Source organism: Amblyraja radiata, chromosome 25 (genome assembly GCF_010909765.2).
Source record: "Amblyraja radiata isolate CabotCenter1 chromosome 25, sAmbRad1.1.pri, whole genome shotgun sequence".
In the NCBI taxonomy this organism is placed as follows: Eukaryota; Metazoa; Chordata; class Chondrichthyes; order Rajiformes; family Rajidae; genus Amblyraja; species Amblyraja radiata.
In genome coordinates, this window is record NC_045980.1 from 15,657,350 (window position 1) to 15,682,986 (window position 25,637).

Here is a 25,637-nt window from a genome sequence, read left to right on the forward strand (position 1 = left end):
TTTTCAATGTTGGGCATTATCAACTATTAACCCATTGATTTCCATCACACATTGGCCAATCTGAATAGATTTCAGTTTTGTATAGTTTCCGTTTTCATTATATTTTGTCTGTCACAGTCATACAGCGAGGAAAAGACTGTTCGGCCCAACTTGCCCACGCCAACCCATTTTGTGGAGAAGTAAGGTCTCTGACAAGACATACAAAGCAACTATTTTTAGTTGCATTAATGCAGTATGTTAGTTATCATAATGACAAAGGCTTACAAGCCACTGTAGCAGACCCATGTTAATATTCATCGATGCATAGCCAGAAAGTGGTTTTCCTGAAGTGGTTTATTGTAAATGAGCTTTCTACACAAATGACAGTGTAGTAGAAGTTAACACACCCCACATAGAAGGTCAAACCTTCTCACTGAGATGATCAGATTACAATCATAAGAACTCCAGATTGTTTCTTACAATTCTATTTCACAGTAAATTTTACAAAGGAAGTGCAACTGAAAATGCTTAGATAAAATGACCCAGTAAACACACATTCACAGTCAGCATTTGCTTTAAAAATAATTCAGCTGGGAGATACATGGTTGAGGAGCATTTTAATCATGGCTTTGCATTTCTGTGACTGTTCCATTTCAGTTTCTTGCTATTACTTTATTATAGAAGTTTTCATCAAATATCCACGACTGGTTTTCCACAAGTATAATTACTTCAAGTTTAATTCTCTCATTATTTGTTCTTTTTCCCTTTCTGTAAAATAAGGCATTACATGCTAATATTGCATACTTGCATCTTCCTTACACCAGGTTAGTTACATGCGACTAACTTTAAGCCTTTAAAATATTCTCCTGGAATCCAACGGAAATAAATTATTGAATATTGTGGATACCATGGTATTGCACATCGGTAACAAATTATTTCAAATGACATTTGATAGCGTCAAATAGCAGGCAGACCTTCGATTGTTCCTATTTTGCACGACAAGGTTCAATTCTATTCAACAAAATTGTTAAATACAAAAATTCACGAATGAACAATATATTTTTCAAACACTATCAAATAACAATATAGATTTAACTGCAAAAAAAAAAATTAAGACCTGCTAATTGGAGGTTGGTTTCCAATATGCAGAAGTCAGAGTGACAACGGGACATGATTTTGTTTGACACAAGCCATTGAAGCTTTTTGCACAAGTTACAAAGTTTATATTCAGCTTTAGGAAGCCCAATAGGAATGTATGCTTCCTCTTCTCATTAAAATCACAATTTCAAGTATCTGCCTTTCACAACGTCATAGGTTCTCGTTAATGCTTACAAATTCTTAAAAGCTTAAATGGTGTCTAAGCTTTGACTATTTTTGCACAGATTTCATTGGAAAGTGTAGATGTTGCTATACACCATTATTCACTCCGTGATTCAGCTCGAGAACAAGTCAATTTCAGCATTTGTGATGTAGCTGCAGTGTATGACACTCAAATCAGTACAAGGTTAACCATTCTCCACTTTGGAGGAATAACATGCCCTTCCGAAGAAATTATTACATTTCCAAGCGGGCATGACTTCACTCACACATGCTGCCTTTGTAGCATTTTCCATTTTTGTGGCCCCATTTTGTGTTATTACATGATCCATGTACTTAGCTGAGAAACAAAAAAATCTCTTGATTGTTCATTTATAGGTGTTGTATCAATTTCAAACAAATGCAAACAAATCTAGTTATTTTAGGGCTTATGTCATGTCCATCTTCACTAAAATGTGACAATATTATGGTCAGCTCATGCTGCAAGGAAAGAAAAATTCCCTTGGATCGAGTGCAAAAGAAAAACTAATGTTCAAGTGGGGTATAGGCTCTTCCATGATTACAAATATCCATTCTTTCAGAGTTCCTTTATCAATAGTCAGCAATACATCAATCCCAGGCACTTGGCCAATTTAAAAAAAACACAGTTACCCTGAGTCACTCTAAATACCTCCAACTAGATCAAGAGTGGCACTAGTCAACATACGAAAAGGAGGTAGTTTGTCTGAAAGTAGTACTGCTTGTTTGGGGAAAATAAAATACATCCTAAAACAGAATCCAAGGGAAAGAAACTAAAATGGGAGACAAATTAATGAGTGGGTTTTTAAAAAGCAAATGTTATCGATCCACAGAGCAAGACAATTAAGTAATTTGAAATACAATCTAAATTACAATATACATTTACTTGATAACATTATATCCACAAGGGCTGAACACAGTGTATGCATGCATAAATAATGTGAATATTATACTTAGTATTAAATTTTCACGTGTACCCACCTTTTGTATTGGCCAATTGAGACTTACATTTCAATCAAAATTTTAACATTTGCTGATCGCCCACAAAATATCTCACGTCTAATCGTTATGAAGGTTGAGCCAAATGACATTCATTTCACAATTGCACCCTATTTTGCACCCATCAATTGCCCCATGGCAGTAGAAATCGCATTTAGACAGTGACATCTCATTGGATTGAAAGACTAACACCGAAATGAAAAACCACAAGCTTGTTAAGGATAATGAACCACGCTAACGTCATCTAGTCCATTTCTCCCACAATTAATAGAGAATGCAGCTACCATCAGGATTCTTGTGAATATTTGTGTGACAGTTGTAAATCCTGCCTCACTGATTGCAAGTGTTCAGGTTCAATTCCAGCAGGAAAAGTTAAGGGGACTGGAATATATTGCCACCTTCCCCAACAACATTGTTTACTCAGCAGGATTCAGGCATTCACAGCTTTTTCAATTTATCTTTGTTCTTCTGAAATTTTTGATGAACAACTTTCAGAGTTGTAAGGAAGTTCCCGAGAAATAGGACCAGGAATGTGAGGGCCAAGACAAAAACCTGAGACAAGAGAAAAATGAATCAAACAAACCAATAAAAAAACAATACAAATAATAAAACAGAATCCCCTCACCTGTAAACATTATAATTTGCTAGGTATTGTACCATCTCCAACTTTCTCCCCCCTACTACGATCAGTCTGAATCGTCACCTACCCATTCCCTTCACAGATGCTGCCTGATCCGCCGAGTTACTCCACCACAATCAATATGCTTGCCCCATGGTTCCCCTATGTTCCCCCTTCTACAGATATTCCTCCCTCCAGCTTTATATTTCACTTGCCTTACCCAATACCCGATTGTCTACTTTATACCTCTCACCTTATCACTTACTCCACCCATCTGCCAATCACACACCTCCCTCACCTGTATCTACCTATGACTTTCCAGGCTTTGCCCTACCCCCACTCTTTTCAATCTTTGTCTCCCATACACCATCTGTCTGAGGAAGGGTCCCAACCCAGAGTAGTCTGTCCATTCCTTCCACAGATACTGCCTGACCCGGCTGAGTGTCATCACCACTTAAAAAAACAAAACTAGGTTCAGCAGTTATTCAAATTGTGACTATCCCCACCAACCTCTAAATGCAAGAAAACTAGTTTCTCCACAAGAAAAATGAAAAGCACATTGAAATAGTTTATTAAATACATTTGCTGGAACCTTCATTGCTCACTTGGGGATATGCAGAGCTTCAGTCAGGCAAAATTCACAAGTCAGATTGATTACTATGCTCCAGTAAGACAGAAGATTGGCTTATATTCAAGGATGCATGATTTTCAATTAACTGATCACAAAAGTGCTCTGGTAGCAATTCTGAAGAAATTCAGTCAGACCTTGTAGTAAATTACGGCTTCAAGATTCTCTAGTCTGGCCATCTACAACTCTCTTTAATTTAAGAGAACGAGATAATTTTTATTGGTACAAGATTGTGAGAATGATGTGAATGACCCACTGGGGTGTCAGAATCTAGAATGAGGAGGAAGATTCAGGGTAAAAAGATACACTTTACACAGTAACACAGTTGGTAGAACTGCTGCCTTACTGCGCCAGACACCCGCGTTCAATCTGGACCTTGGGTACTGTATGTACAAAGTTGCACATTTTCCCTGTGACCATATGGGTTTGATCCTAGTGGCCCAGTTTCCTCCCATATCCCAAATATGTGCATTGCCCCTGTAGTGCGTAGGGGGGTGGATGAGAAAGTGGGATAATATAGAACTAATGCGAATGGGTGATCAGTGGTTGATGTGAACTCAGTGGGCCAAAGGGCCTGTTTCTGTGTAAGAAGGAACTGCAGATGCTGGTTTAAACCGAAGATAGATACAAAAAGCTGGAGTAACTCAGCGGGACAGGCAGTATCTCAGTCTGAGGAAGGGTCTTGACCCAAAACGTCACCCATTCCTTCTCTCCAGAGATGCTGCCTGTCCCGCTGAGTTACTCCAGCTTTTTGTGTCTATCTTCTGCATGTTTCTGTGCTGTATCTTTAAACTGAAAGGACTTGAGGGCCTGAACAATAGAGAGAGGTTGGGCAGGCTAGGACTGTATTCTTTGAATGTAGGAGGATGAGAGATGATCTTAAAGAGGTGTATAAGATCACGATAGAGTAGATGCATAGTCTTTTACCCAACTAGGGGAAATCAAGAACCAGAGGACATAGGTTTAAGATATGAGGGAAAGATTTAATAGGAATCTGAGGACAAGAGGGTGGCGAGTATCTGAAAAGAGTTGCCGGAGGGGGTAATTGAAGCAGAAACTATAATAACATTTAAAAAGACATTTGGACAGGTACATAGATAGGAAAGGTTTAGAGGGATATATGCCTAATACGGGCAGGTGGGATTAGTGTAGATGGGGCACCTTGGTTGGCATAGGCAAATTAGGCCGAAGGGCCCATTTCTGTGCTGTATGACTCATGTAAGTCTTCTCTCAGGGAATAATAATAATAATAATAATAACTTTATTTATAAAGCACTTTAAACAACTGCAGTTGCCACAAAGTGCTGTACATGAGAACTCATGAACAAAAAGCTATTACAAACAATTAAAAACCATTAAAAACCGTAAAACGAAGGACTATAAAAAACACACTAAAAATTAAAAGACATTAAAAGCACTAAAAACAGGAGCAATGCCTCAGCCAGTGTCGAAAGCCAAAGAATAAAAATGTGTTTTTAGGGAGGATTTGAAGATGGACAGTGAGGGGGCCTGTCTGATGTGCAGCGGCAAGGTGTTCCAGAGTGCCGGAGCAGCAACAGAAAAGGCTCTATCCCCTCTGAGCTTCCGCTTAGACCTTGGTACCTCAAGGAGCAGCTGATCAGCTGACCTGAGGCACCGGGCAGGAGCATATAGGTGGAGCAGCTCAGAGAGGTAAGGCAGGGCGAGTTACATGGGGGAATCAGCGAATCACAGTATTCTCTGCCCTAGACAACTGGGAAAACCAAGCTATGATGTATATTCCACCCAGAGGTGGATACTTTTTTTAGACTAGGGTTTAATCAATAGTCATTGTGGTAAAAGAGGAAAGCAATCAAGGTTACAAATAATCTAAGTGACAGCAGCATCGGCTCACGGTTTAATGGCCTACTTCTTCTGCTTATGTTCTTATGGTCTAAGATATGTTTTCTGTCAAATTGAAAAACTAGGAGAATATTTGTAATGTAGGTAGTGTGGTTTTGAGGATGTGGAGATGAGATTTTAAATTCCATGGAAAATACAAAGTGCTCGAGGAATTCAGCAAGTCAGGCAGCATCCATGGATGGAAATGGATGGACAATGGTTTGGGTGGGAACCCGTCTTGGGTGGATTGGGGGGGCAGGGAGAGAAAGCTGCAACAGAGGTTTTCCAGCTTTCTCCCTCTTATCCCATCAATCTGAAGGGTCCCAACCTGAAAAAAAAAGCTGTTTATTTCCTCCACAGATGCTGCCTGACCGGCTGAGTTTCTCCAGCACTTTATTTTGCCTCTGCAGTCTTTGTTCCCTGGAGACTATAGTTTAAATCCCACCACTGGAGATGGAAATTTAAATCACAGTTAATTACAACAATTCTGAAATTAGATAGCTAATAAACAATAATATAGGATTGTGACAAAAGCTCAGTTAGTTAATTGATGTATTTTAGAGGAAATATATCTGCTGTTCTTATTGAGAATTTAGGAAAGATTGGACAGTCTAGTCTTGTACACTGTCGTTTTGAGGAGTAACAAGGAATTGGATTGAAACAAAGTTCTGAGGAGTCTCGAAAGGTGTGGTGAGATTATGCTCTCTGTTTTCGAAGAATCTAGAATTATTAGTCACTGTTAAAATTAGGGAGCTGCCATTTAAGTAAGACAAGGTGAGGTTTTCTGAGAATTTAGTGTTTTTGGAACTCCAAAGGGAGTGAAGGAATATTTGACTATTTTAAGAATGATATTGAGATGTAGGGGGAAGAATGGGTACAGGTTTAGGCAAGAATGCTGAGTTGAGGTTAAAACCAGATCAGCCATGATCTTAGTAATGGCAGAGAAGGGTTTAGGGACTGAATGGCCTATTCCTCCTCCTAATTTGTATGCTCATATGTGAGGGAGGTTTTGTTTTGGCATTTTATGATGATACAATATAGAGCATCATGTAAACTCTCATAGTTTGCAGCAAGGTCTGGACTATAAATAGAAAATGCTGGAGGTCAATCTCGGAACAACTTCATAAAAACAATTTTACTGGCATGTACTCACTTGCCATTCTTTGCATCCTTCATGTTGTGAAAGTCCAAAAAGTGTGAGTGAATTGTACAATTGCCAAAACTAAAATAAAACAAAAATGAAATTTAATATACATGGATACACTGGAATTTTATGTTCTTTTTTCTCTGCTACGATGTCCACATTCCTGCTGGAGATTTACCTTTTTCCTCTAGCACAGTTTCAGAAGCAACTAATGAGCTCATCTTGTAACTTGCAAAGGCCAAGTGACAGGGGACATTTTCCTTGTCCAACCCTGCCATCCCACAACATGCACCCATGCGAAAGTCCAGCTGAGATCAGTGGGAGCCAAGGATAATAACTTGATAATAACTCTGATCTAATTGCAAGGCTAAGAATGCCTTTGTTTTAACTGCTAGATCTGCAGATACCAGAGCCCAGCTAGCGTGTAAAGCCGATTTCTTTGCTGGATAAAATTCTAAGCCATCATGGGATTACGATCACCTGAAGGCAGCTTTTAATGTGTACTTACTGCAGTACAGCAGTAATAATGCTGATAAATCTAAGCAGATGGTATAAATTCCACACAGTTCCATCTCATGCAAAATGATATTCCATTTAAGAACTTAAAAGTATTTCAATGTAATGGGAACAGTAAATTGGAACCAGTATTGCCAGTAAAATCGTAATTGAACAGGACTATAAAACCCCGGATGCCTGGACGTCAGTCAGTCACTCTGGATGATCGCGAATGAGAGTCTGCAACTGTGATTCTAAGCTGTGAACCAACTGAACTGTGAGTCTGCAATGTACTTGCAATAAATGATTTGTTAGCCCTTAATGACAATGACTTTAGTTGTTTGGCAATTTGGTGGCCTGCACTCTGCTTGAAATGCTATGAAACTGAATTTGGTGGCCTGCACTCTGCTCGAAATGCTATGCAACTGCATTGGTGGCCTGCACTCTGCTCGAAATGCTATGAAACTTCATTTGGTGGCCTGCACTCTGCTTGAAATGCTATGAAACTTCATTTGGTGGCCTGCACTCTGCTTGAAATGCCATGAAACTGCATTTGGTGGCCTGTACTCTGCTTGAAATGCTATGAAACTGCATTTGGTGGCCTGCACTCTGCTTTAAATGGAATTTCAAGGAGTAGCCATGAGTGAACTGCCAGCCCACCAGCCCTGTGACTGATCTGCCTGCCCACCAGCCCTGAGTGACTAAGCTGCCAGCCCAACAGCCCCGAGTGACTGAGCTGCCAGCCCACCAGCCCTGAGTGACTGAGCTGCCAGCCCACCAGCCCTGAGCGACTGAGCTTCCAGCCCAAGAATCCATTTGGCCCATCAATGTCCATACTAGCCCTCTGGAAACCAGTCCCTTCAGCCCACAACCCATACTAGCACTCCAGAAAGCCTCCCCACTGGCCACCAAAATTGGAATTGATGGAGAGGTGGAGTATTGCGTTGGGGGACCAGCCCTTCCGTGTGAACATGGGATCCAATGGGTCCCTCTTAGTCTAGTTTTATCTCTAATTGTTTAGTTGTTACCTCCCAACTAACAATGGTCTATTCTACATTTTCCTTGATCTCCATTCCCTTTGTCCTGTTTTCACATCTTACACTTCATTATCTATACACTTCCTTAACTATGTACCAGCGCTCCCCTGACATCAGTCTGAAGAAGGGTCTAGACCCGAAACGTCACCCATTCCTTCTCTCCAGAGATGCTGCCTGTCCCGCTGAGTTACTCTAGCATTTGTGTCTATCTTTGAGAAATTAAAGTCAGCTTTATGGACAACCATGAAGTGGGCACACAGCGACACAGTCGGTAGTCCTGCCGGCCTTACAGCACCAAAAATCCAGGTTCGATCTTCCCCTCGGGTGCTGTCTGTGTGGAGATGGTATGTTCCCAAAGATGTGTGGGTTTCTAGGCTCATTGGTCTATACAAATTGCCCCTGGTATGTAGGGAATGGATGAGAAAGTTGGACAACATAGAACTAGTGTGAATGGGTGAGTGATGGTCAATGTGGACTCGGTGGGCTGAAGGGCCCATTTCCATGCTGTGTCTTTCAATCAATTAAAACATTTTTAAAAAGCAGTAAAGAAAGCGTGACAGGGGCCAGATTGCTAACACAAACAAAGATAAAATTAAAACAGAAAATTCAGAAGTAAAGGAGAAAAGAGTCAAAGAGAGAGCAAAACAATAGCAGCAAATTGAAGAGGGAATCTAAAAAAAAAATGTATGGATGTGTGATCAAGAAGTATTGTAAAAGGAGTTAGGGCCTGGAAAAGGAGAGAAAGAAGATTCAACAAAATAGCTTAAGGGATAGGGGGCGAACAACATGGATAGACCACTGAAGTTGGAGTTATTGTCTATGATTGTCCAGAGCAGGTGGTGTGGAGATCTGATCAGGCTGTTTAGAATCAAGGTATGGACAGAACAGGCAGAGAGAAAGTGTTTTCCCAGGCACAGCCATCATCTAGGGACACAACAGGAGGGCGACTGCCAAGAAAATTCTAAAAAAACGTGAAGAAATTTAGTTTCTCATGAAAATCCACAGCAAATGATGAGTAGTAGGTGCAGAGGTAGACCTCAAAATTTATATAGGGCATTGGATAAATATGCAAAAGGAAAATATTTGTAGGGGGTATGGTGAAAAGGGTAGGGAGTGGGTGGGGGGGAGCTAGATGAATTGTGGTTGTAGAGCGTTAGTACAGGCTCAATGGGCCAAATAGCCTTCATCCATGTTGTAATCTCCATGTGTTTGCAGTGAAAACATTTCAAAGCCTTATTCCAAACTATTATTAAGAAAGATTAATTTTGTTTCACTTACATGACCAAAGAAAAGAAATGGAAGGAGAAACGTCAAACCTCTCCACATCCATGACTGAAATCCTTCTGCAATTAATAAAAATAACCAACATACAGAAGTGAGATATGAGATAGGAATGGGGGAAACTTGCAGTGGGGGCAGAGTTCACTGTAAATAAAATAAAATCCTACACACGTATGAAAAATATACAAAGCCAACAGATTCAAAATGCAAACTACTGCATGCATGCTTTCTGAGTTAAAATCATCAAATACAGCGGCACAGTGGTGCAGTACCAGGGACCAGGGTTTATTCCTGACTAAGGGTGCTGGTTGTACAGAGTTTGTACATTCTCCTCATGACCACATAGGTTTTCTCCCACATTGTAAACACGTGCAGGTTTATTGGTCAATTGGCTTTATTAAGAATTGTAAATTGTCCTTAGTGTGTGTAGGATAGTGCTAGTGTATGGGGATCGCTGGTCGGCATGGTCTCGGTGAGCCAAAGGGCATGTTGTTGCACTGTATCTCTAAACTAATCAAAACATCTAACATTATGGTGGAATAATCTTCATCACGTTGATAATGCAATAGTTCAAAATTACTCAAAGGCAGCTATGAACAGACAATAAACATCAGCTTTGGAGACAATGACCACATTGATAATGAGTAATCATTTTAAAAGAGTTAGCTGTGTGACTCTTACTTGGATCAACAGGTAACCCATTGAGTACCAGGAATTCACTCAATATGAAAAAAAACTCCCACACATTGTGACAGCTAGCACCGATTAATAGTGATTGGGGAGCAAAGAAAGAAAGATAGAGCCGATGATGCCCGCATTCCCTTCTCTCAAAGATATGGGGACGACAGAATGCCTTTTACTCTTTTACACTACTTAAGCCAGTGAGGTTAGATTGTAACCATTTAAGATCTTTAGGTAAACAAAGGCTAAATCACATACCCACTGTAAGATCCATGTGATCCCTCTCTCCTAAAGCCCGCAATCTATAAAGGCAGCCACTCTGGTAATAATACTGCAAGAACTGCACACAACCTAAACAAAAATGGAGGTTAAGATTAAAATCCAAATCATACATTCTTGGCAGACAATGCAACTAATAATAATAATGTTTTTCACAATCTTTAGCAGGTTTTAATAGGATTTACAATTACTTTGCTTACAAAATACCTATATTGTTTCAAATCTTCTTTAGGCTCTGTGCCATGTAGCCTGTCCTGCCTAGGTAATATTGTTTGACCCAATCTGGAGTTCCAATGCTCAATCCTCTAAAAAAAACATGCAACTGCTCCAAAGTGCAATATTGCCATTAAATTGCAATTTTCCATCAATATATATATATAATTTTTGCTAAGGAAATTGCCATTGCAGCTTTACAGCTACTTGGGTGCTTATGTCCAAAAATTTCAGTTTAGTTTATTGTCAAGTGTACTGAGGTACAGTGAAAACTTTTGGTGCATTATAAAGGGAAGAACGTTTAGTGCAAGAACTAGAGTAGGAACTTCTCCAATTGTAATGTTTAACAACCACTGGGATTTTGAATGTAATGTAATGCTGCGAATACCACTATTAGTAAAGAGGGGGGGGGGGGGGGGGGGGGGGGGGAGTGAGAAGAAATTATAATTCTGGCAGAAACTAAAAATTATTTCACATTTGGAACATTTTGACCTAGTCCATTAATGTTCAGCTTTTCCTCTGGACATTTCAAACATTCCTACAAATGAATTTAAAAAAAGGAAAGAATTTAGTCATCTTGTTAAATTAGAATCAAGATTCTTGTTAGATTCAAATCAAGAATTTAGTGATCTTGTTAAATTTTAATTCAACAATTAGAATCGACTGGACTTTAGAATACTAGTAAGCATAAAAAATCTTGGTAACTTATATTGTTGATCTACATTACTGGTAATATATTAACATCTTAATTCAAACAGGCTTAAAAAGGTGGAACACTCTATGAATGCATATTCCCCGAAGCTAGGGTGGTCAGAGAAGAAAAATTACAAACTGAAATAAATAGCAAAGGATCTTTCCTTGCATCTTTTATTTCCAATCAAGGCAAGTTAGATACTTTGCTGCAATATGGAACATTAAATGGGTAAGTTTTGACAAAAATTTGATTTGTTTTCAGCAGGACAACTATCAAGATTCCAAGGAATTCCACAGTCTACATACATGATGTATATCCTCTGCAGAGGAGACAGCACTATGAGAACCAAATAAATAGTATAATCACTTTGAAGTAATACATGACTAGCTACTTCATCTAAAAAGACTCGGTCCTGGCTGAGCCAGTGTTGGGTGCCTGGAACGTGCTCCTAGGGGTGGTGGTGGATACAACCCTATACAATACTGGAGTTTCAGATGTTTTTAGTAGACACATGGATACGCAGAGAAAGGAAGAATATTGATTATGTGCAGCCAGATGAGATTAGTTTATCTGACATGGTGTTCGGCATAGATATTGTGGGCCATAGGGACTGTTCCTGAGCTGTACTGTTCTATGTTCTACATTAACAAGGTAAAACATTCCTGTTTTAGGCAAGAGCAGAAATTCAGGAAATCGAGCAGTCAAGGCTTTGTCAGCCATTGTTGAGGGAAACCCACAATTAAGGCAATAGATACATCAGAACAACTGGTCCGAAGGAATAGAAAAACTAGGAAATTGAGTCTTTACAAGATGTGTGAGTGAGACAGTGAAGAGGAAGCACAGTTGGGTCAAAGATGGACCACAAAGGAGCAGAACAGAAACTGGGAACAAAAAAGGCAAGAAAGCCTTCCAATTCTATGCACGGACAGAAAGTGGAAGTGATACTGTCATTAAATGTAACGGAAAGAGTGATGAAGGTGGGACTTTGGCACTGAATTCATCAATTTCACATAAACAGCCATGCAACAGTTGAACCTCACATTCTAGAAGATTTTCATTTAAAAAAAAATCTAAAACACCCCAGCCCGATTAGATCTGAAATTATTCATCATCTGTAATTTATACCCCACCAGACATATCTCTTCTTATTTTCAAGCCTTTACATTCTCTTTCAGCAACCTCCATCAACAATTCAATCCCTGCTGCTATCCCATCACAGTTCTACCTTTTTGGTCTTTCTGCTCTTTTCCCTTCAAATTGGCAGACAAAAGCTTTTCTCAGTTGCGATGGCTAGGCAATGAATCCAGAAGATCAATTGTTTCTGTCTCCACGGTTGCTAACTAACATGGTTTCCAGTATTTTTCATCATTTAATCATCCCATTATTCCAATTGCATCCACCAAGTAAACTCTACAGGAGAATACACAACATTTCTATTTTGATGCAAGATCAATAGACACCCTTTTTCTTAATGGATACATCTCACAGTTAAAGCTCCTTCCTTTCCAAGTAGGTGAACAAAATCTCAGTAATACATTTCAAAAATCAAGAGAAATAAAAAAATCAAATACTTACTCTGATAAATAGAAAATGCTAGAAATTGACTGCGAAACATTTGATACATTAACCCATTTGGCCTTAAAAACAAAAAAATGTAAAATAAGGTTCAGAAGAATGCATATAAAATTTGCTATCAAGCTGAAGTGTTAATTACATTTGTGTACAAGTAATATGTGCAATTAGGAATTTAATACCTAGATAAAACAAAACAAAAATCACAAGTAGTTTCTTATCCTGTTTTTGCCTTGAAAGCATGGTTTACTAGTGATGAAAACTGATTAGTGAATTGTGGACAACAGCTCAATGTAATCTGAACATTGAAATGAAGCAGGCCATTCAGTCACAATCCAAATTTTCAAATTCAAGTTCATCATGGTTGGTGTGTCTTACCATTCACCTATCAGATTCAACATTCATGTGCCAGAAAAATCTACCAATTTTAGCCTGAGACTTTCAATTCACTTAGCCTTAACAACTTTTACACAAAAAAAGCAATAGAGTTCTACTCTCCCACTAATCTTTAATGTGAAAAGTTTCCGACATCATTACCAAGCAGCTCAGCTTTAATAAAGGTTAAAAATGAATTGGCTGGAATACTTAGTATCATACTAACAAAGCTACACTACAGATTTAGTGACAAAAATCCTTTTGGGTCTCAGAATGGAATTAAATTGCCCAGTTCTGGTTTAATTGGACCTTTACAAAACCATGACATAACTTCCAACCCTTTGTAATCCAGTCCCCTTGAACAAGGGCTAACATGTTTGCACATGCATAAATCTATATTTGTCTCTCAGTATCACAAATCAGGCATTGAGATTCACTTTGCTTTTTGCAAGTTAACTGCTGAGCCAAGACTGATTAACACAGTGCATACTAGAGGTTGGAGTTATGAGCCATTCTGATTTAGGACAAGTTTTATGTTGAACTCTATCAACTCTATGTTGTGTTCTTTATTTTTTTTGTATGGCTGTATGGTGATTACATTTCACTGTGCCAACTGGCACACGTGACAAATAAATGCATCTTGTATCTTGTATTATATGTCGTGATCTGTATTCCACTGAATAATTGGGGAGGGGAGCAGGTTGCTATGAATTTTACTGTGTCAATGGCTATTTTTGCCCAATATATTAGAATGTACATTCTCCCCCCCCCCCCAGACAATATTGGTCTATGAAAGAATGCTTGAAACTTACCATGTTAACATTACCCCTGAGAGGAATGTAGACACATAATGATGAGACACCCACCAGCCTTTAATTCTATCAGATAAAAGAAACAATAAAGTAGGAAAAGATAAAACATTACTGCTTAGACTCAAAAACACTTCCAAGATCACTTATAATGCAGTGTGCACAATCGAAAACAAAAGGCATCAAAACAGATGCATGTTCTCTGATAATGCACCATGATAGTTTTAACAACTTAAATAATTCTGTGAATAAGGAAACAAAATTTAAATTTATTTTCCCTACCCAGTATGAAAATTTATTTAAGAAAAACTGCAGATGTTACGATGGCTGCTTCCTTTGTTACACCCATGCCGTTTCTGAATAAATGCCGGTTATATCTCTGTTAAAATCATCAATCCAAACTGTTTATTTGTGCACATTCACATTCAAATCCTAGACTTTTATTTTTTAATAAATATGTAGGCCAATTATCTTTCCAACCAAATAACTTCCACATCCACAAGTTCATAATTAAACAAAATTCAGAAATTTAGTATCACTAGCAGGTCCTTGAAAAGGGAAATCATGTTCACTTTTTAATCTAACTTTCCAATATATCTTTGGGTGCAACCAACCACGTGGCTAAAACTGATATTGATCAAAATCAACAAATAATTGATGTGCTCACTGACAGAGTCATGCAGTGTGGAAACAAGCCCTTCGGCCCAACTTGCCCACACCGGCCAACATGTTCCTTCTACACGAGTCCCACCTGCCAGTGTTTGACCAACATCCCACTAAACCCATCTTACCTATCTAGCTGTCTAAATGTTTTGACATTACCTGCCTCAACTACCTCCTCTGGCAGCTCGTTCCACATACCTATGTGTAAAAAAATGACCCCTCAGATTCCTTATAAATTATTCCCCCTTCACCTTAAATCTATGTCTTCTGGTTCTCAATTCCCCTACACTGGGCAAGAGACTGCGCATTTACCTGATCTATGCCGTCATGATTTTGTACACTCCCTATAAGATGACCCCTCATCCTCCTGTACTCCAAGGAATAGATTCATAGCCTGCTCAACCTCTCCCTATATCTCAGAACAATAATTCTCCACATAACAATACTGATAATACTGATTTAGGGTGTGGCAGACTTGAGCAAAGGACTGGGTGTGTGTCAGTTGTTATTCATGGGATCAAAGAACAATGTGAATGCCATGTTTGAACAATCACAGATCATTTGTAACTCACCACTCAGTGATTCCTACGAACTACAAATTATAACCACAGGGTTGTCAGATGCTTTCACAAAATGTAAATATCTTCCAAGGTGAGCAATGGACTACATTAAAAAAAAATCAAATATATCAAATCCCCATCAGCAAAGTGACCTGGGTTACCTGTGGTGAGACAGTCTACTTACATTTTAACTAATATCCATTGCTAATGAAAAATAGGAATGAATAGTTGAAGTATTGAGGTATTGCAAATTTGTTGTGGACAAATGCCCCAAATTTGTTGATGAAAATGCCCCAAAATTGACATAATTGAGAAAGTCATTTAAACCCTGTAAACTACAACATTGTGATGCACTTGAAATCAACTGGTTCTAAAAATTCAAAAGGTTTAGCTTAGTTTATTGTCACGTGTACCGTGGTACAGTGAAACACTTTTGTTGCGTGCTAACCAGTCAGCGAGTTAAGGTACAAGTCAAATTGCAACATATGCTATTCAAAGTCAGAGACAGCAGAAACTATGACCACATCTTTTTCAGCTCTTGTTCGACACTCATTTTTGCTCTAATAGTGTAGACTGGTTGCAGAACAATCCTGTTACAAAAAATAAAAGGCAAACTGTGTCACAGGGCAGCCCGGTGGCGCAGCAGTAGGGTTGCTGCTTTACAGCGGCAGTAGACCCGGGTTTGATCCTGACTACGCGTGCTGTCTATATGGAGTTTGTACGTTCTCCCTGTGACCGCATGGGTTTTCTCAGAAATCTTCAGTTTCCTCCCACATTCCAATGACGTACAGGTTTGTAGGTTAATTGGCTTGGTATAAGTGTAAATTGTCCCTGGTGTGTGGATAGTGTTAATGGATCGCTCCTGGGTGCGGACTCATTGGGCCGAAGGGTCTGTTTCCGTGCTGTATCTCTAAACTAAACTAATAAAGGCAAATATTTACAATCTGAATGTAACATGCAATTCCCACCTTCCTTCAAGATGGAACAGAATTCCAAATGTTTGTTGTTTCTTTGCAAGTTGATAAATAACTTGTACTTTCAATTCCAATGCAGATATTTCTGTTTAGAGTAACAAAATTGGTCTAAGGCTGATGCAAACTATGCCTGAGTGAGTTACTTTCTCTTGTTGTGAATGATAAAAATCAAATCAAATATTTTTCTCGTGAATCAAGAACTACTTACTGCCATCCAACTGAATAAGCTTCAGCAAAATCTTTGAGATGCTCGAGACAAAAAAAGGTGTAAACTAAAAAGAGAAAAAAATATTCCTTAGGGAATTATTGGGTTCGATATAACCAAAGGCATTAGTGTGAAGAAAACATAACATTTTCTGTACTCTCCATTGGTAGAAAGCATTTAAAGAACATCTTATAGGTTATATGTGCAATAAGTTCTTGATGACATGACCTAGCAAGGCTAAGCTTCAGTAGAGCACCCTCTACTGTATATGTATCAATATTCACATTGAGCTGAAGCTTGCCTCGGTGACCGTGATTACAAATGCGATTGTGGGCTAAGGGGACCCGAGAATCTGCATCAATGTTCCCCCATTCGAAGCATGTGTACAACACATTGAACTTGACCAGAAGTGATGCCTCACTATCACTCGAGCTGCCACTTAGTTTTGCCTTGTAGGAAGCGATGGCATACAAGATCTGCCACGGCTGTCTCACTCGAAAATTTAGAATTTACAAGTTTCAAAACATTATGGGAAGCGAGCATGTACCTATTGGTTGATTGCAAACTAAGCAAAAAGTAATTTTTGGGAGTGCTTGGCAGATCAACGCAAAACAGGGTTGGTGCAAATATCATCCACAGCATCCACATAGCGGATTGCTGTGGACTTGACACCACATATAGAAATTTCCCCTGCCTTCCAGTAAAAGAGATGAGTGTAACCAAGTCTTGACATTAATCACTGGAATGAAAAGTAGAAAAAAATAGAAACAGTGCATGTAATGTTGTTAGTGTCAGGGGAAATAGTGGGTGACTGGGTGGGGAAGATATTTCCAACGTGTAGCATTCTAGTTTAAATGTATTAAAAAGGTATCAAACACCAAGTGTCATCTTACCTTGATCCATTGCTGATAAGAACACTCTCCCTTATTGTTAAGGTGCAGTAATACCAGACCAACAGGAAGTTAAATATTTCATCAATTACCCTGGGGAAAAAGTGTAAATGTTACTAAAAGAGTTCAATTTACTGCAGTTCTGACTAAAACAGAAAAAGATTGCATGATGCAGACTATCAAAAATGAATTTGAAAGATATGTTCTAGTTTCCCCTTAACACAAATACAGGTTGCAATCCATTCTAATCTTCCATTAAGCAACACGGTCTAATTTCTACCAGAACATGCAGTACATTATGGATTGGACTAATGCCAAACGTGTGGATGCTTCTACATCCTCGCTTATCAACAGTTCTGGAACAACTTTTCCCACCCATGTTATAGTTGTTCTTTACTGCCTACTCAAGTGAAGTTCATCATTGAAATATTCTTGCTAAATGTGTCCATTTTACCTTGAACTTCAATTAGTCAGGTCGGGGGGAGATCCCCCCGCCACAGGTACCATGTAATCCTGTGCTACCTGCTCCATGGTCGGATAGTCGACAACTAAACCTTCTCCCCCACCAGGCTTGCCAGGTGAGGAGGGGGCTATGGATCCCCAGCAGGACCAAAGACAAGACCTGTCAAAGGAGGCCACCCACACCTCAGTAGAAGTTGCAGGTAGACAAAAATGCTGGATAAACTCAGCGGGTGAGGCAGCATTTATGGAGCGAAGAAATAGGTGACGTTTCGGGTCGAGACCTTTCCTCAGACTGCGATCACTGTCGTACATAGCATTGTAAAGAATGATGGTAAAGCACACACACCAAAATCCTATACTTCCAACGGCGGAAGTCCGCAGGAACTGGAGGACAGAGACGTGTGGTGCGTCCGTCATCATTCCCGTTGGAAACCAGCACCACTGCGTCACTAATGTTTTCAACGATGACGAATGAATGCATGAATTCTATTAAGCCAAAAACACTTAGAATACATTTACTTTCTAGTAACAAAACTAGACTAAGTGGGACCCGTTGGGTATCTGTCACACGGGAGGCCTGGTCCCCCAATGCAACCCGTTCCCCAATGCAATATTCCACCACTCACCCGTTCCCTCAATGCAACCCGTCCCCCCCAACGGCACAGGCACAGCTCATTTCCCCTCATCCCCCAGCACTCCCTCCCCTCCTCTTCACCCTCCCACTTCTTTTTCCTCTCCTCCTCCCATCCCCCAATCCCTCCTTCACCTCTCCCTTCCTCTCCCCTACCCTCAGTCACTCCCTCCCTCCATAACTCCTCTCCCCTCCCTACCCCACTCCTATCCCTCTATCCCCCACTCCTCACCTCTCCCTATCCCCCCCCACTATCCCTCCTGACCTCCCCCACTGCCCTCCTCTCCCTCTATTCCCCCTCCTCCCCCACTTTCCCCCTCTCCCTCCCTACCCCTTCCTCTCTGTCAATCCCCCCACATCTCCCTCCTCACCCCAGAATGTTTCCCTTCTCCTCATCCCCGCCCCTAATCCCTCCCTCACCTTTCCCCTACCCTCAGTCACTCCCTCCATCAAAAGCAGCATCTGCAGTTCCTTCCTCCACAGATCATTCATTGTTAGCTGTGGTTTAGGGTGTGTGTGTGCGTGTGCGCGTGTCATAAACCGCGCAAACTGCTCGGCCACCCTGTCCATAATGAGTTCACCTTGTGGGGATTTTACATGGCTTCAACAGTACTGAAGAGCCCACACATGGCTGGTTTGTCGGCAACTTTCTGCGCTCTTGATTGCCACCATTTTCAGATTCCAGGTTTATGCTGGACCTCTAACTTTGGATGTCCATAAACTGGTTTATTTTCGCAAGAAGGAAGATAAAACTTGCAAACTTAGAGCACTGAGTGTTTTGTCAATTAGCTTCTAGTAATTCTCGACAGATCAGATCTGACAGATCTGTGGCAGGTGTCTCTGGAACTCTCTGCCACAGAAGGTAGTTGAGGCCAGTTCATTGGCTATATTTAAGAGAGAGTTAGATGTGGCCCTTGTGGCTAAAGGGATCAGGGGGTATGGAGAGAAGGTAGGTACAGGAAACTGAGTTGGATGATCAGCCATGATCATATTGAATGGCGGTGCAGGCTCGAAGGGCCGAATGGCCTACTCCTGCACCTATTTTCTATGTGTAGATGGTTTATGCATGCAACCTATAACGTAGCTACCTCAACACCACTAACCACGCCCAGCCATATCAGTATAATTGTGATATCCTCCCCTTGTTCCTCCCTTTTGGTTCCAGTACGCCTGAAGACTAGATGCAGTCAGTACTGGGACGTGTGTAACATGTGCCTTGATTAAAGACTCAGTAAAGGTTACAGTGTGTCAGACTCCACTCCTTTACATGGTGTCAGCAAGTTAAACGCGCGCCTCCTGTTTATCGGGTTTTATTTGTCCCTAGTCCAACTAGTGTTTAATTCCCTATTCATCATGGCATCCTCATGCCGAAAGCCCTCTCCCCTTGTCTTTGACGCTGACATTGCGGAACGCTGGGCTCTTTTCGTGATGGACTACAACCACTTCATCAACATCGTGCACCGAAATGACCCTGATGCGGTCAAAGCCTCGCTCCTGTTGAACCTTGCCGGTCCTGATGTTATGAAACTAGCTCAGGCTTTCAACTATGATCCAGCGGTCCTGGATGACAACGACCAGGTCGTCGAGCCGGCGGAATCTGCAAATGACCCGGTATGTCTCTTACGCAAGTTTGCGGAGATTTGTGACTTGCCCTCCAACCGCATATTGGAGCGGGCTAGATTTTTCACACGGAAACAGCAGCCTGATGAGCCTGTTGAATGTTTTATCGCTGACCTGCGCTACCTTGCTCAGCGGTGCCGTTTCGAGACCATGCGTGATCAGCTCACCAGAGATATCCTTGTCACCGGCATGCTAGATCAGAAGCTACGTGCAGATCTGCTGCAGAGACCAGACCTCACCCTGACTCAGGCAATGCATGCATGCCGCATAGCTGAAGTAGTTGCCCCGCCACATGGGCAGAGGGGATCTGACAATTGGGCTATTAATTTGACTGGTGTTGCTATGCCCCGTCGCAAACAAGGCAACTATCGCCCTAAGCCGCGGCCGACTTATGCCCCTCGGGTCCCGCTTGTCAAGAAGTGTCCCAACTGCAATTATATCCACTCCATGCAGTCGCAGTGCCCAGCACTTGGCAAAGCTTGCAATTTCTGTAGGAAGATGAACCATTTTTCAGCTGCCTGTCGTTCACGTGGGAACGTTCCCTCAGCTCCTAGACAAGTTTTAAACAACCTTCAGCAAGCTGATAGCGATTTCGATTCCCAGTCTTCTGTCGACACTGCCCTCGACTCTGAGCCCAGCTGTTCCATGGGAGATGCCAGTGTTTACACTCTCCTTCATGGCCGATCTCGCCTTCTGTGCTCATTACTGTCAACAAGTCCTTCTCCGCGAAGCTCGACACGGGGGCGAAAGTGAATGTTATGTCAACATCCCTATTCAAACGGATAAGAAATAATGAGCTGTTGACTGCTGATCGCTCCATATTGCGTGCTTATGGGGGAGAGGAGCTAACACCTGTGGGGAGGGCCACCTTCCATTGTGTGCTGCAGAAATCATCCCGTGACCTGTCGTTTTTTATTCTGGACTGTGACTGTGTTACTCTATTGAGCAATCAAGCCTGCCAGGATCTCGGTCTGGTGTCTTTCGACCGCACGGTCCACGAAGTGCGGGTGATGCTGAATCCACTCTCCGAGTACCCTGACCTCTTCGACGATAAGTTGGAGAAGCTGCCACTTGTATACAAGATCGCAACTGACCCCTTGGTAGTGCCTGTGATCCGTGCCCCACACAGGGTGTCATTTGCCATGAAGGGCAAGGTTGAAGCCATGCTGAAAAACATGGTTGACATGGGAGTGCTGGAAGCCGTCAGCGATCCCACCGAGTGGGTCTCCACCATGGTCGCCACCATGAAGAAGGGTAAGAACGAGATACGGGTGTGCATCAACCCCAAAGATTTGAATCTGGCAATAAAACATCCCCACTACCCTATGAGGACTGTAGAAGATGTTGCTGCCCAGGTCGATCAGGCCACGGTGTTTTCCGTCCTCGATGCCAGGAGCTGGTTCTGGCAAATACCTCTAGACAAACGCTCCTCGGACTTAACCACTTTCGGCACACCCTTCGGAAGATTCAAATTTTTGCGGATGCCATTCGGCATCAACTCTGCTAGCGAGGTGTTTCAGCGCTCCATGGAGCAACTGTTGGCTGGTCTGCCATGTGCCATTATTGTGGATGACATTCTTGTTTATGGGAGAGATGCTGCTGAGCATGATCGCCACCTCCGACGGATTCTAGACCGCGCACGCCAGATCAACTTAAAGCTTAACCCGTCAAAATGCAGGTTCCGGGTAGCTGAGGTACCATATGTTGGCCACATTTTCACGGCCCACGGGCTGAAACCTGATCCGCAAAAGACAAACGCCATCTCCGAGCTGCCTGCCCCGACAGATGTTACCAGCCTGCAGCGTTTCCTGGGCATGGTCAACTATTTGGGGAAGTTTATCCCCGACCTCAGCGAGTTGAGCGCACCCCTGAGGCAACTGACGAAAAAAGACATTGCCTGGTCCTGGTTTCCACACCACCAGCAGGCTTTCGATTTCCTCAAAACGAAGCTGATCAGCACGCCGACTCTCAAGTTCTTCGATCTGCGGCGTCCAATTGTGGTTACGTGCGACGCTTCCCGTTTTGGACTAGGTGCTGGCTGCCTGCAGCTCTATGATGGTGGCTCACTGCAGCCCATTTCCTATGCCTCGCGAACCATGACGGACACTGAGCAGCGCTATGCACAAATAGAGAAGGAGCTTCTGGCGGTTGTGTTTGCCTGTTCCAAGTTCAAGGACTTCCTTTTCGGTACCAGGTTCACTGTCGAGATGGATCATCAACCCTTGGTGACGATCCTCAACAAGCCTATCCACATCGCTCCAGCCAGACTACAGCGAATGATGCTACATCTCCAGCGGTTCGACTTTCAGATCGTCTACAAGAGGGGCACTGAGATGCATGTGGCTGACGCGCTGTCCAGAGCCCCCCGGTCCTCCTGCGACAGACATCCCTATGAACAGGAGGATCTGCAGGTACTCAATGTCAACTTTGTTCCCTCTAAGCAGCTGCAGTGCCTGGTTGAGCACACTGCCAACGACCCCGACCTGCAACAGCTCGCAGCTGTCATCCAGCGCGGGTGGCCAAGCAAACGGACTTCGTTGCCTGCTGGTGTCCACCCTTTTTTTCTGGTTCGCGATGAACTGGTGCTCCGGGACGGGATAATCATCAAGGGTCACAAGGTGGTCGTCCCTGCCTCCCTGTACGACTCGTACTACACCGCTGCCCACATGGGGCATCCCGGAGCCGATGCCACTGTCTCACATGCCCAAGAACAATACTATTGGCCTGGCATGGCAAAGTACATTAAGGCCCGAGTAGCCTCCTGTCCTGATTGCAATACTCTTGCCCCACATCAGCAGCGCCAGCCGCTCCTGCAGCAGCCTGCCCCTGCCATGCCCTGGTCATCGCTGGCTGCGGACATATTTGAATGGCGTGGCAAACAATACCTAGTGTTGGTCGATTCCTACTCGAACTGGTTCGACGTGGACATTCTCCCTGCTATCACCTCTGAAATGGTCATCAGTAAGCTGCGCCGACACTTCGCCACTTTTGGGTCCCCGGTCCGTTTGCAGACCGACAACGGCCGTCAATTCACCAGTGCCGAATTTAAAGCTTTCGCTGTGAAGTGGAACTTCACTCACTACACAAGCAGCCCTGAATACCCGCAGAGCAATGGCCTGGCTGAACGTGCTGTCCGCAGTGCCAAGAACTTGCTCGAGCAGTCTCGTCTCTCCAATGGTGACTTCTACCAGGGTCTGTTAAACCTTCGTAACATTTCCAGGGACACAACCATGCGATCCCCTGCACAACGTCTGATTTCCCGCGTTCTTCGCCCACCGATGCCGATCGCCCAGCAATCCCTAGTGCCCAAGGTCCTCCAGCCTGCTGGCGTCCAGCAACGGATTGCTCATAGACACGAAGTTCAGCGTTGCTCTCACGACAAGTCCTGCCGCCCTCTCTCACCACTACTGCCTGGCCAGGTCGTCCGCATGCAGACTGCCACCGGTTTCTCCCGACTAGCAACCGTGGTGGGGGTGGACAATTCACCAAGATCCTACTTGGTGGACTTTGAAGGAACTATCTACCGCCGTAGTCGCCAGCACTTGTTGGCTGTCAAAGAGCCTAAGCCTCCTCCTGTGGCCCCATATGCTCCTCCTCTGCGTTTCGAGACTCCCACTACTAACTACCCCTCAGCTCGCTGCATGCCCCGGTCAGTCCGTTTGCCGCGGTCTCCTCCGTCTGCTCTTCCGGGGTTCTCCTCCCCTGCCCGCTCTCCTCTTTCTCCCCCGACATCTACTCCTTCTACCCCGTCTCCTTCCCCTGGCTCGCCTGTGCCGGTCGGGTCTCCTTCCGCATTCCCGGCTGGGTCTCCGCCGGCTTTCTCCTTCCCGGCTGTTCCTGCTCCTCCTACTCTTCTTTCGGGGGGGAGGGTGAGGGTGCCTTGCGCACTCGCTCGGGTCGGATTGTCAAACCTCCTGACCGTTACGGTGATTTCGTTTAGATTTGCAGGTGTTGTATAACCGCCCTGCCACTGTTATGACTTCAATTTTAAATTTCTAAGGGAAAGGATGTAGATGGTTTATGCATGCAACCTATAATGTAGCTACCTCAACACCACTAACCACGCCCAGCCATATCAGTATAACTGTGATATCCTCCCCTTGTTCCTCCCTTTTGGTTCCAGTACGCCTGAAGACTAGATGCAGTCAGTACTGGGACGTGTGTAACATGTGCCTTGATTAAAGACTCAGTAAAGGTTACAGTGTGTCAGACTCCACTCCTTTACACTATGCTTCTATGTTTCTATGATTGATCATGATTATTCATCTCCAACATCTCTTCAGGGTCTATTTTGTCCTCAAAGCCTTTGACCCCATCAACTGAGTGAGAGTAAATACCCTTCCTAAATTCAGTTGCCCTCAGAAATTCATCTCTATCACATACTTATTCCATGATAACATGCAAGACAAAATATTGGCATACAGTGCCCTCCATAATGTTTGGGACAAAAACCCATCATTTATTTATTTGCTTGCCTCTGTACTCCACAATGTGAGATTTGTAATAGAAAAAAAATCACATGTGGTAAAAGTGCACACTGTCAGATTTCAATAAAGGCCATTTTTATACATTTTGGTTTCACCATGTAGAAATTACAGCAGTGTTTACACATAGTCCCCCGATTTGTTTATAGACAAAAAAAGACTGGCATGATGCAAGAGAATTTTGACTCTATCTGGCAAAAGCAGAAAGCTGGGTACTACGGCCCAAGTTAAAACAGTACATTTCCAGTTGCCCTCAAATTCAAGGATGGACCAAATAAAAAGCCTTACCTATTCAGCAGAAACATGCAAGATATTGCACCAAGCAACAAGATAATAGTCAGATAAAGTTTGAATTTTTCATATTCATCTTTGTAAGCAAATCTGTGGAAACAAAACGATTAGCATTAATGTAAATGAAACACGTTTTATTTTTTTTACCATTTTTTAAATCTGGTTTCTGATGAACAAATTTATGCTCATTTATACATTTTGTATGAAATTTAGTTTTCATTGATATAAATGAGCATACATTTAACCATAGAAATCCATTCAGCAATGTTTCAGATCTTTGGGAGTGGATGATACTGTCCAATTCGATTAAGGTGTTGGAAACAACTATGTCACATTTAGACTTTGCCTTTCACTAATTCAACAACCAGGCCTCTTATGGTCAAATCTTTATTGGGCATAGCTGCAAACAATGTAATAAACAATTTATATCCAATCATTGTTTAGTATGTTAATACCAATAATAACAAAATAAAATGAATTGTGGCAATCTGAGTTGGACTATCCACACACAGAGAAGTGGGTGGGGGGGAGAGGAAGAAGAGTTTTGATAACACTTTGCATGTCCAGGTTAAACTGAAAAACAGTTACACTATTACTTTACATGATTTTGAAAGTTCTCTATCACATGTAAATAGTTCTATGACGCATATTTAATTTTGACCTCAGGTTCTGTGTGGACATTGCATCTTCTCTTATGACTGCATGGGTTTCAGATTTCCTCCAAAGAGAGCTGTCACCAAATTACCAAATGCAAATCACGACGCGGGGGCTTCGATCGCCCCGACTGCGGATGGTTCGTATGCCCCAACCGTGGGAGAATAAAGAGGGAAGAAGATTAGACTTTATTGCCTTCCATC

At 42.3% G+C, this 25,637-nt stretch overlaps 1 protein-coding gene and 1 long non-coding RNA gene across 2 annotated transcripts in view; one reads left to right on the forward strand and one right to left on the reverse strand.

The window, feature by feature from the left end:
- Nucleotides 1-315: 315 nt before the first annotated feature.
- tmem120b (transmembrane protein 120B) overlaps nucleotides 316-25,637 on the reverse strand; it is a 42,787-nt gene continuing 17,465 nt past the window's right edge. The window contains exons 5-12 of the mRNA XM_033043241.1: nucleotides 24,778-24,870; nucleotides 17,296-17,385; nucleotides 14,004-14,069; nucleotides 12,820-12,881; nucleotides 10,317-10,409; nucleotides 9,375-9,439; nucleotides 6,574-6,642; nucleotides 316-2,865 (exon numbers count right to left, since the gene is read on the reverse strand). Of these exons, the coding sequence (XP_032899132.1) occupies nucleotides 2,752-2,865; nucleotides 6,574-6,642; nucleotides 9,375-9,439; nucleotides 10,317-10,409; nucleotides 12,820-12,881; nucleotides 14,004-14,069; nucleotides 17,296-17,385; nucleotides 24,778-24,870 (652 nt within the window). The 3' untranslated portion in view covers nucleotides 316-2,751. The remainder of the gene's footprint in view (nucleotides 2,866-6,573; nucleotides 6,643-9,374; nucleotides 9,440-10,316; nucleotides 10,410-12,819; nucleotides 12,882-14,003; nucleotides 14,070-17,295; nucleotides 17,386-24,777; nucleotides 24,871-25,637) is intronic.
- Nucleotides 3,939-15,989, forward strand: LOC116987316. Its single transcript, XR_004415691.1, has 3 exons — nucleotides 3,939-3,956; nucleotides 4,104-4,105; nucleotides 15,939-15,989. It is a non-coding gene; the product is annotated as an uncharacterized LOC116987316 (long non-coding RNA).